Genomic DNA, 12,354 nt, shown 5'->3' with positions numbered 1-12,354 from the left:
TGGATAAACTCAGCAGATCTGGGGAGAATGCATTTAATACTCTGTGATACAGTTCAGTGAGTTGCTTGTATCATGCATTTAAGGGACATTTAAGTAACTCTTGGATAGGGACATGGATGATAGTAAAATGAAGAGTATGTAGGTTAGTCTGATCTTAGATTAGGATAAAGGGCTGGCACAACATCATCGGGCTGAAAGGCCTGTACTGTATTGCACTGTTCTATGTTCTATGTTCTCTGGTCTATGGTCTATGGCCTACGGTCTATGTTTTATGGTCTATTGTCTATGGTCTATGATCTACGGTCTATGTTCTATGGTCAATGGTCTATGTTCTATGGTCTACGGTCTACGGTCTATGGTCTACAGTCTACGGTCTATGGTCTACGGTCTATGTTCTATGGTCTATGGTCTATGGTCTATGGTCTACGGTCTATGGTCTATGGTCAATGGTCTATGTTCTATGTTCTATGATCTATGGTCTATGGTCTACGGTCTATGTTCTATGGTCAATGATCTATGTTCTATGTTCTATGATCTATGGTCTATGGTCTACGGTCTATGGTCTATGGTCAATGGTCTATGTTCTATGTTCTATGATCTATGGTCTATGGTCTACGGTCTATGTTCTATGGTCAATGATCTATGTTCTATGGTCTACGGTCTACGGTCTGTGGTCTACGGTCTATGTTCTATGTTCTATGGTCTATGGTCTATGTTGAAAATGTGTTGCTGGAAAAGCGCAGCAGGTCAGGAAGCATCCAAGGAGCAGGAGAATCGATATTTCGGGCATGACCCTGAAACGTCGATTCTCCTGCTCCTTGGATGCTTCCTGACCTGCTGTGCTTTTCCAACAACACATTTTCAGCTCTGATCTCCATCATCTGCAGTCCTCACTTTCTCCTCTGTGGTCTATGTCCTGTGTTCGATGTTCTACGTTCTATACATGATTCCCTTTCATTCAAAAGGCTCTCAGTGGCACTTAGTCACAAATCCTTCCCTCTCTTGCTTCTTCAACAAGCTGCTCAACACAACACGCAACACTTGAATGTCAAGTTGCAACCCCCTCCTGGTTTTTCAGTCACCTAACTTCCATCCCAGTGCTAAGTCCCAGAAAATGAAAATGGAATAACGTATGACCAGGAGATGGCGGAGCTGAAGTAGGCCATTCAGCCCATCTAGTCTGCTCCAGCATTCCCTGGTTTGAGAAGCCTCGATTCCATTTCCTTGCCTTTGCCCCATAAGTCTGGATTCCCCCACGTGGTTAAAACTCTCCCTCCTCTACAATGGCAGGCCCTCAGGGTCTAGGGATGACTAGCTCCTGCTGGGGACACGGTGAGTGCTGCGGTGGTGGAATAGTCCTATTCCAGAGTGACGGACTCTGCCCCAGGCAGGGCTAGGCAGTGTTTGAGGAGGCGGGTGAATGGGAACGCTTTAGCTCCTGCTGCTCATTCCTGACCACCATGTGCTCCCTTCAGTGACATACAAAATGTAGTTGGCCTTTGTCTGTACCTTCCAGAGCAAGTGATCCTCAAAGATCTATCCCACCCTGGCAACGTTTTTCTACAACGTCTACCCTCGGGGAGAAGGTACAGAAGCCTGAACACACGCACCAGCCAGTTACGAAACAGTTTCTATCTTACTGTTGTTAGAATGGACTCACAAACATTCGCCTGTACCTGAGTTTTTGTTTTTGCTGCTGTTTACCTATTATTTACTTACCTATGCTCCTTAACTCTGTGATCTGCCTGGATTGTTGACAAGACAAAGCTTTTCACTGTGCCTTGGAAGATGTGACAATAAATTTAATTCAACTCAATTCAATTTGACCTATAGGGAGAGACTGTTTTCTCTGGAGCATTGGAGACTGAGGAGTGATCTTACAGAGGTTTACAATATCATGAGGTGCATGGATAGGGTGAATTTCTCCTCCAAAACTAAAGGCCATAGGTTTAGGGCGAGAGGGGAAAGATTGAACAGGGACCTAAGGATCAACTTTGTCACACAGAGGGTGGTGTGTGTATGGAATGAGCTGCTGGAGGAAATGGTGGAGGCTGGTACAATTGCAACATTTAAAAGGGATCTGGATGGGTGCATGAATAGAAAGGGTTTAGAGGGATACAGGCCAAGTGTTGGCAAGTGTGACTAGATTAGCTTAGGATTTCTGGTTGGCATGGTCGAGTTGGACCGAAGGGTCTGTTTCCCTGCTGTACATCTGAGTGACTCGATAAATCATACCTTCTACAAGTACATCAGCTCTTTGTAGTATTCCCACTTCCCTCCCAGTGATCACATACCTTTACAGAGCACTTGTTTCAGGAAGTTTCTGCAATGGGGACCTTGATTGAGCGTGTGGTCAGTACCTCGTCACTGGGGATACTGGTCTGGGATAGGGCACTCACATTGGCACACTTATCTTGCCAGTGGATTGGCAGGATTTTGCGAAGGTGATATCTTTCTGGGCACTTGTGGGGTCTGCTGTTTGTGTCAATGCTGCAGTGGGTGGACCACAGTTGCTCTGTGAACCATGAGGGGTTTGAATATAGAACACACTGTTCCTCAAGCACCCGAAGGTCGCACTGTCACATTGGAGTCAACGTTGGGATTCATCATCATTGTCTTCTCACTGGAACTTCCAGAGGTTCAGGGAATGGATCACGTTGTTGAGGAGCGGGTGGTGTTGTGTGACAGACCTTTGTTCTCCAGATGTTTAGTCTGAGGTGGGTTCTCTCGAACAACACAGTGGATGCGTCAATGATGGTTTGTATCTTGGGCTCTGTTTGTGCCCATACTGAAATGTTGTGTGTGACGTGCATCTCAATGACTGGAGGTGGCCTGGTCTTGTGGGGGTTCTGGCTTGGCGGTGACAAAGGCTTTGAACAGTTTCCCAGGGAGGACTCCCAGAGGTTGAGGACGTTTGCCGTGATGACCCTTCCCCTGGCGGCCAGCGACGGGAATCCCTCTGGAATTCCCAAAGCCGGCATGCTTTCCTTCATCGGACGGGGTATTGAGCACAAGAGTTGGCAGGTCATGTTACAGTTATATTGGACTTTGGTTCGGCCACATTTGGAATACTGCGGACAGTTCTGGTTGCCACATTACCAAAAGGACGTGGATGCTTTGGATAGGGTGCAGAGGAGGCTCACCAGGATGTTTCCTGCTATGGACGACGCTAGTTATGAAGAGAGGTTGAATAGATTAGGATTAATTTCATTAGAAAGACGGAGGTTGAGGGGGAACCTGATTGAGGTCTACTAAATCATGGGAGGTATAGACAGGGTGGACAGCGAGAAGCTTTTTCCCAGAGTGAGGGGGAGTCAATTACTAGGCGTCACAAGTTCAAAGTGAGAGGGGAAAGGTTAAGGGGAGATAGGTGTGGGAAGTTCTTTACACAGAGGGAGGTGGGGGTCTGGAACACAATGCCAGTAGAGGTAGTAGAGGCTGGAACGATAGTGCCATTTAAGATGTATCTAGACAGATACATGAATGGGCAGGGAGCAAAGGGATACAGATCCTTAGAAAATAGGCAGCAGGTTTAGTTCGAGGATCTGGATCAGTGCAGGCTTGGAGGACACAAAGGGCCTGTCTCTGTGCTGTAATTTTCTTTGTTCTTTGTTCTTTGTTCTTACATAAGAACATAAGAAATAGGCGCAGGAGTGGGCCATTTGGCCCATCAAGCCTGCTCCACCATTCAATAAGATCATGGCTGATCTTTTCATGGACTCAACTCCACTTACTCACCCTTTCACCCTCACCCTTAATTCCGTTACAGTTCAAAATCTAACTTCACCTTAAAACATCCAACGAGGCAGCCTCAAACTGCTTCACTGGGCAGGGACTTCCAGAGATTCACAACCCTCTGGGTGAAGAAGTTCCTCCTCAGCTCCATCCTAAACCTGCTCCCGTTTATTTGGAGGTGATGTCCCCTTGTTCTAGTTTCACCCACCAGTGGAAACAACCTCCCTGCTTCCATCTTATCTATTCTCGTCATAATTTTATATTTTTCTGTCAGATTCCCCCAATTCTTCTTAATCCCAATGAGTGTAGTCCCAGTCCATTCAATCTCCCCTCATAAACCAACCCCCTCAACTCCAGAATCAACCTATTGAACCCCCTCTGTACCCCCTCCCAGTGCCAGTACATCCTTTCTCAAGTAAGGAGACTAAAGAGTTTGAAGTATAATTTTTGTTTTCGTGAAAGCAGCTATCAACAAAGAGAAGGTGAATTCTGAGGTAAAATGAAAGGCAGAGTTATTCTGCTTTGACTGAGGAGGAGATTTTACATGATCCATGAAGATTTCCGCCAAAGCTGATCTAGGAACAAATATTCCCTTCTGGGAGGGGCTCAGGGTGTCAAAGATGCAAAATGCATGTTAGAACGTGAGGGAAGATGGAGAGAGAAGGTTCACCCAGAGTGTCAGAGAGTTCAATCGGAAATTAGTGAGGAGAGTGATAGGCGGGGATAGTAAAGCAAAGTTTCACAAGGAAAACATGGAAGCAAAATATGTAGGCGCTGTAAATCCGACACAAACACTGAGAAACTCAGTGGGTCTGTGGAGAGAGAAACAGGTTTAACATTACAAATCCAATGTGATAACTCAAAACATTGGAACCTCTGGTTCCTAAATAAAGGTGCGACCCATTGACCTCTGACACTTCCTATCAGTGGAAAATCTGATTTATGTCTCCAGATTTGGTATTCCTGCCACTTGTTCCTGATGAGTGTGAAGTGAAACATTTGAACAACCCATTTCTTTTTTCATCAATAAATCTTGGGACCAGGCAGAAAGGAACTTTATTCCATCGGCCTAACTCCAGTGAGAAACCGTCAAGTGCTTGTTTGGCAGGACAGGTCTGAGTCAGTGCAAAAGAAAGATATGATTCTGAAGTTTTTTTTTTGTCCTGCCCCTCATCAGGATTGAAAGACAGGAAAAGCAATTTGAGAAAGGGGGGCAACAATTTATGCAACACGAGAGGCAGGTGCTAATTGGTTGGTTATGGACCGCACCTTTTACAATGAGATCAGGGTATGGAAAAAGTCAGTGTCTGTTGTGACAATATGGAACCAATCAGAACCAACTTGTCTGATTTGAATTTAATGGAGATTGACGGTTAACATATTCCACCACATCTATGGTCCAATCAATCAGCTCTCCCTTCATGTGCTGTTTAAATTGTTAGTTCTTTTCTAAAGTTGGTTTTCTTGCATTTCAGTCCTAACGAGCTCAAGATGAAAACCTTCCTCACCTTCACGTCTTCTTTTGTTATTCAGCAATGCTTAAAGTGTCACTGTGTATCCCACCCCTGAGCCAGTTTCCTGCTGCTGATGACGTTTCCTGTCTATTGCAGACCAGGATGAGTGTCTCACGGGTCCATGTGGACCCTACTCAATCTGCCACAACAGGATTGGAGGGTTTCACTGCACTTGCCAGACTGGATTCGCCTCAGTGTCCAATCAGTTGCTCAATGGTAAAACAGTGTCATTCTGTCGAGGTCAGTACACTTACTCATCGGAAACAGGTCACGGTAGCTCTCTACGTTGCAGGAGAGGCCAAGTTGGTCAATCTAATGGAAAGCTAACTGAGGAGAATCTCGATTGGAAGTGGACTTGCTATGAGGCGCTCGTAGCGAGAACATTCCAGGTCTCGCAAAGCCAGTTGACCTATAGGTAGCACAGAGGGAATAGGACTGACCAGATGCCAAGGGTAAATACTTGCTTTGGCCATTCCCTCAGCTACGGCTCTGTTAGATCACAGTATGAGTGGCTTTGACAAGGAAAATAAGGACTATTAAATTCCACTAGTTGGTGGGTCAGAAACCAGAGGACACACGGGTTAAAGGCCATCGGCAAATGAACCAGGGATAAGATGAGATTCCTCAGCAAGTTGCTATGATCCAATATGCACAAAGTGAACATTGTGCTGAATGTAGTTTCCAAACTGGTTTTGATCTCACCCAGAGATTATCCCCGGAAATCCAAAAAAACGCCAATTGCCAATATTTACGAGCGCAGAAGCGTAATCGATATTCCATGGTAATCAAATCAGGCCTGGAAATGTGATCTTGCAGAAATCCCATGACAGCATTATGATTTGGAGCAGCTGTAAATGCATTTCACTTGCACTTGGAGAAAGAGCATCATTTCTTAAAGCAGACTTTTTTTATTAAAAGTATAATCTTACCTTTATCAAAACTATTGACGCCTCTTATCCTCTGCTGCCTATCTTAAAATGCGCTAAATATTACACAGTCTGAATGTTCGATTCAGGTTAACAGTTAGATTTAATAACAAAAACAACTACGCCTTAGAAAATTAAATGATATCAGAGTGGTGCTGAGTTGTTTAATTTCCAATTAGAACAGGGTTAGTAACAGTGTTGCGTCCCCATGTCAGAGTTTCCACTTTAAGCGTCATTTGCAAAGCACAGCCTAGGCTAGGATATATTCATGAGGCAGCACGGTGGCTCAGTGATTGGCACCGCTGCCTCACAGTGCCACGGACCTGGGTTTGATCCCAGCCTCAGACGACTATCCATGTGGAGTTTGTACATTGTCCCCGTGTCTGCGTGAGTTTCCTCCGGGTGCTCCGGTTTCTTCCCATGATCCAAAAATGTGCAGGTTAGGTGAATTGGCCAAGCTAATTTGCCCATAATGTTCAGGGATGTCTAGGTTAGGTGCATTAGTTTGGGGTAAATATAGGGGAAATGGGTCTGGGTGGGTTATTGTTCAGAAGGTCAGTGTGGACTTGTTGGGCCGCAGGGTCTGTTTCCACACTGTGGGGGTTCTAAGTGTCCCCATTTCAGCACTTCCACTTTAAGGGTCATTTTGCAAAGACCAGCCTGGGTTAAGATGCGTTCTTGGGAGGTTCTCATCGTGCAAACTGAGGCAAAATCCGAGCCATTAATGTTTTATGAGGTTTATAACCTTGAAAGGCTGATGACGAATCCTGCCAGTTATTCCCAAACTCAATGTTCTTCTTTTGCAGATGTGAACGAGTGTCTCTCTCGCCCCTGTGGGCCCACTGCAATCTGCCACAACACTGAGGGGAGTTTTTATTGTACTTGTGATCGAGGATTTTACTCTGTCTCTGGAAACTATCAGTTTGCTGGTGAAGCTGAGTCCCACTGTAGAGGTGATGACAATTACTAGCTCGACCATAGCTCTTGCTTCCTATTTAATCCCTCGTTGTTCACTCCGTGTTCTATAATGTCAGCTCCCAACAGACACCATCCTCTCAAGCAGCCTTCCTTCCATTAACCGGCTAAGATAAAAGGTAGGAGGGACTTGGGGGAGGGGTGATGGAGATGTGATAGGTGGAAGGAGGTCAAGGTGAGGGTGATAGGCCAGAGTGGGGTGGGGGCAGAGAGGTCAGGAAGAAGATTGCAGGTTAGGGAGGTGGTGCTGAGTTCGAGGGATTCGACTGAGACAAGGTGGGGGAGGGGAAATGAGGAAACTGGAGAAATCTGAGTTCATCCCTTGTGGTTGGAGGGTTCCCAGGCAGAAGATGAGGCAATCTTCCTCCAACCGTCGTGTTGTTATGGTCTGGCGATGGAGGAGTCCAAGGACCTGCATGTCCTTGGTGGAGTGGGAGGGGGAGTTAAAGTGTTGAGCCACGGGGTGGTTGGGTTGGTTGGTCCAGGTGTCCCAGAGGTGTTCTCTGAAACGTTCCGCAAGTAGGCGGCCCGTCTCCCCAATATAGAGGAGGCCACATCGGGTGCAGCGGATGCAGTAAATGATGTGTGTGGAGGTGCAGGTGAATTTGTGGCGGATATGGAAGGATCCCATGGGGCCTTGGAGAGAAGTAAGGGAGGAGGTGTGGGTGCAAGTTTTGCATTTCTTGCGGTTGCAGGGGAAGGTGCCGGGAGTGGAGGTTGGGTTGGTGGGGGGTGTGGACCTGACGAGGGAGTCACGGAGGGAGTGGTCTTTTCGGAACGCTGACAGGGGAGGGGAGGGAAATATATCCCTGGTGGTGGGGTCCGTTTGGAGGTGGCGGAAATGACGACGGATGATATGATGTATCTGGAGGTTGGTGGGGTGGTAGGTGAGAACCAGTGGGGTTCTGTCCGAGTGGCAGTTGGAGGGGCGGGGCTCCAGGCGGAGGAGCGAGAAGTGGAGGAGATGCGGTGGAGGGCATCGTCAATCACGTCTAGGGGGAATCTGCGGTCCTTGAAGAAGGAGGCCATCTGGGCTGTACGGTATTGGAACGGGTCCTCCTGGGAGTAGATGTGGTGGAGACGAAGGAATTGGGAATGTGGGATAGCGTTTTTACAGGGGGCAGGGTGGGAGGAGGTGTAGTCTAGGTAGCTGTGGGAGTCAGTTGGTTTATAGTAGATGTCCGTGTTGATTCAGTCGCACGAGATAGAAATGGAAAGGTCTAGGAAGGGGAGGGAAGAGTCTGAGATGGTATAGGTAAATTTGAGGGCGGGGTGGAAGGTGTTGGTAAAGTGGATGAACTGTTCAACCTCCTTGTGGGAGCACAAGGCAGCGCCGATACAGTCATCGATGTAGTGGAGGAAAAGGTGCCAGTGTAGTTGCGGAAGATGGACTGTTCCACATAACCTACAAAGAGGCAGGCATAGCTGGGGCCCATGCGGGTGCCCATGGCAACTCCTTTGGTTTTTGGAGGAAATGGGAGGATTGGAAAGAGAAGTTGTTCAGGGTGAGGACCAATTCAGTCAGTTGAACGAGGGTGTCAGTGGAAGGGTACTGGTTGGTACGGCGGGAAAGGAAGAAGCGGAGGGCTTTGAGTCCTTCATCATGGGGGATGGAGGTGTACAGGGACTGGATGTCCATCGTGAAGATAAGGCGTTGGAGACAGGGGAAGCGAAATTCATGGAGGAGGTGGAGGGCATTGGTGGTATCCCGAACGTAGGTGGGGAGTTCTTGGACTAAGGGGGACAGGACCGTGTTGAGGTATGCAGAGATGAGTTCGGTGGGGCAGGAGCAGGCTGAGACAATGGGTAGGCCGGGGCAGTCAGGTTTGTGGATTTTGGGCAGGAGGTAGAAACGGGCGGTGCGGGGTTGTGGGACTATGGGTTGGAGGCGGTGGATGGGAGATCCCCTGAGGTGATGAGGTTATGGATGGTCCGGGAGATGATGGTTTGGTGGTGGGAGGTGGGGTCATGGTCAAGGGGGCAGTAGGAGGAGGTGTCCGCGAGCTGGTGTTTGGCCTCAGCGGTATAAAGGTCGGTGCGCCAAACTACTACCGCGTCTCCCTCGTCTGCCGGTTTGATGGTGAGGTTGGGGTTGGAGCAGAGGGAGTGGAGGGCTGCACGTTTCGAGGGTGAGATTCAAGAACAGCTTCCTCCCCGCTGTTATCAGACTTTATGAACCGACCTCTCATAGGTTGGAGTTGACCTTTCTCTGCACCTCCCTTGTAGCTGTAACACCTTATTCTGCATTCTGTTCTATTTCCCCTGGTGTACTTATGTAAGGTATGATTTCCATACCTCTAGGGGGTCTAATTTAGTCTAATCAGTACTCTTCACTGTATAACATGTGACAAGAATAAACCAAACCAAATCAACAACAATTGGTCCTTTCATTTCTCTCAGTCTGTCTCCATTAGCTCAATTACTGCTCCCTCCCTCAACACACATCAATACCATTATCCATTCCCTTTTCTCAGGCACTGTTCCTCCCTTTCCAAGCTGATATAATCAAACTTCCCTTCAAACCTACTCTTAATCCTTTGTCTTCACCCACTCAGCTCTCACTCACCGTCTGAAAAGGAACTCTTCAATGGACTGAATCACTGCTGCCCAGTTCAATGCTGATCCCTTCCATCACTCCCCTTTTGAGTCCATTCAATCTGGCTCCTGATCCGACTCCACTATTATGACTGCCGCAGGCAAAGTTGCATACCAACCATATTTGGGGTGGTGTGTCGCAGTCCCTCAACATTTCTGGTTTTCCTAATCCAGGCATGTCAGCCAAAACTCCCCAACTGGACCACCCCCATTCCGATCAATTGCTTCCATTCCATAGCCTTGGATCCTTGTTCCTGCCGTTCCTTTGTTCCAAACCTAAAGAAGACCGTCCTTCTCCCACAAAGATTTCTCCTCCAGAGCTCATTGGTTGCCTGCTATCTTTCCATCCTTCAATTCCTTATTATTCCCAACTGCATTCTTGTCCCTCAGTAGATTGGCTGTAACTGTGTGGGTTCAATGTCATTGAGCATAATGTTCATGGTTAGACCCCCCTTGGAGTACAGTGAGCAGATCTGGGCTCCCACACCTCAGTGAGGATGGACTGGCCTTGGAGGGGCTACAGTGTAGGTTTACAAGCACAATACCTGGACTTCAACAGTTATGAGGAAAGATTGTAAAAACGAGGCCTGTTTTCTCGAGGCTTTAGATGGTTAAGGGGTGATCTGAACGAAGTCTTCAAGATATTAACAGGAAAAGGCAGGGGAGGTAAAAATAAACAATTTCCACTGCGCGGAGATTCTTTAGAAGACAATCTAGAACAGGGGGTATAGTCTGAGAATTAGGGCTACACCGTTCAGGAGAGATATTAGGAAGCACTTCGGCACACAGGGTGGGAGAGGTTTGGAGCTCCCTTCCACAAAATGGCAGTGGATGTTAATTTTACACAAGAGATGAGTACTTCTTTTGTTAAACCAAAGTATTAAGGAATGTGGGCTAAAGCAGGTGAACTGACTTAGGCCACAGATCAGCCATGATCTCACTGAATGGAGGAACAGGCCCAGAGGGGCTGAATTCTGTTCCCATGTTCCTGTGTGCAGATTCACCTGACCATAGCATCACCCTCAGTTATACAAATCCTGTTGTGCTCTTTGATTCATTGTCACACATTGTCAGCATTAATAAGACCAAGGTCTCTGGAGAACATCCTCACATTATGTGTGGTCTCCTTTGCATTGATGGTACTGGCGTTACAATGAGGAGAGGTGTACATCTGATTGCCAGTCCCTCAGAGATTAAGCACCAAGGAAAATCAATCTGATTATGTTTGACTGTTGGCAGATTCATTGTCCCTGGATATTCACTGAAGCAAGACGTAAAGATGTACAACCCCTGAGTGCTTCCTGTTTCAAACACGTTCTCCCCGTGTCTGCGTGGGTTTCCTTCGGGGGCTCCGGTTTCCTCCCACAGTCCAAAAATGTGCAAGTTAGGGTGGATTGGCCATGCTAAATTACCCATAGTGCTCAAGGTGTAGGTTAGGTGCGTTAGTCAGGGGTCAATGTAGAGTATTAGGGGAATGTGTCTGGGTGGGTTACTCTTCTGAAGTTGGGGTGGTCTTGTTGGACTGGAAGGGCCTGTTTCCACACTGTAGGGATTCTATGGGAAAAAAAGCCACCATCCAAGTCCCTGTCAAATCTTGACTCTGCTCACCCTCATTCTCCTCCGAGTGTTCCCTCAGTATCGTATCTTGCCATTCAAAGCCCTCTGCTACCTTCCCAAAACTTCTCTTCATCCCACACCTTAACAAGTAGCACACTTACGACAGCAATGAGGAGGAATTTCTTCTCTCAGAGAATGGGGAATCCGTGCAATCCTTTACCGCGGAGGGCTAGCGACGCTGGGTCATTAAATATAGTCAAGGCTGGGACAATAAGCGTTTTAACCAGGAAGATGGAATCAAGGAACATAGGGGATAAAGCATCTTCACATCTCATTGACTAGCACAGCAAACTTGATGGGCTGAATGGCCTACTTCTGCTCCTATGTCTTTATAGCCTTATCGCAACCATATGCAAACTGCTGCCTCACCCTACGCAAGAACCATTTCAACTGCAGCTCGTGTCCTTATTGTTTGAGTGCTGCCCCTCAGGTCTCAATTACAGTATCCCTGACTGTAACTGAAAACAAGTCGCTGCAGCATTATTCTAATCTATGCCTCTGCTCTGCTACTGTGTCCTACCATCCTTGCTCTACCTTCATGTGTCTTGACTCACGTTGCCCTGAATTCTGGAGCACGGTCCTTCATCCTGTCGCCTCTTTCCGCACATTCCTTGCTCCTCAAAGCGAACAATCACAATCTACAGACCCTTGCGATCGGGCTAAAAGGACTGGTTAAATTTATTCAGAGGGCAAACTAAAAGACTGGCATAACTGGGTCTCTTCCAGGTTGCCAAGATGGAATGCAGCCATTAATGCTGGGACGCCAACGGTTTCCATTTTATATCAATTGCTTTAACAAAGGAATGAAAAGTATAGTTGTCAGGTTTGCTGACAGCACAGCGATAGGTCAGAACGCTGGGAGCGAAGGCACATAAGGGAGTTGCCACAAGATATGGATAAGTTAAATGAGTCTGGTAAATGGGGTATAAGGTGGGAAAATATGAAACTTCGCAGTGTATTGGGAAAATGTAAAAGAAGCATGTTATGAAAAT

At 47.2% G+C, this 12,354-nt stretch overlaps 1 protein-coding gene across 5 annotated transcripts in view; it reads left to right on the top strand.

Annotated features, from left to right (window-relative positions):
* Positions 1–12,354, top strand: part of LOC132835961 (adhesion G protein-coupled receptor E2-like) — a 110,126-nt gene that overhangs the window by 23,959 nt on the left and 73,813 nt on the right. For 2 of the 5 annotated variants that reach the window (XM_060855116.1, XM_060855115.1), the window contains exons 3-4: positions 5,346–5,489; positions 6,982–7,128. The exons of 1 other annotated variant lie outside the window; for it this stretch is intronic. In XM_060855116.1, the coding sequence (XP_060711099.1) occupies positions 5,346–5,489; positions 6,982–7,128 (291 nt within the window). The remainder of the gene's footprint in view (positions 1–5,345; positions 5,490–6,981; positions 7,129–12,354) is intronic. 2 more of the 5 variants (XM_060855117.1, XM_060855118.1) reach the window with 2 other exon arrangements.

The sequence above is a fragment of the Hemiscyllium ocellatum genome, chromosome 45 (genome assembly GCF_020745735.1).
Source record: "Hemiscyllium ocellatum isolate sHemOce1 chromosome 45, sHemOce1.pat.X.cur, whole genome shotgun sequence".
Lineage (NCBI taxonomy): Eukaryota > Metazoa > Chordata > Chondrichthyes > Orectolobiformes > Hemiscylliidae > Hemiscyllium > Hemiscyllium ocellatum.
The sequence above is the reverse complement of the archived record's forward strand: the minus strand, read 5'-3'. Positions and strand labels throughout refer to the sequence as shown.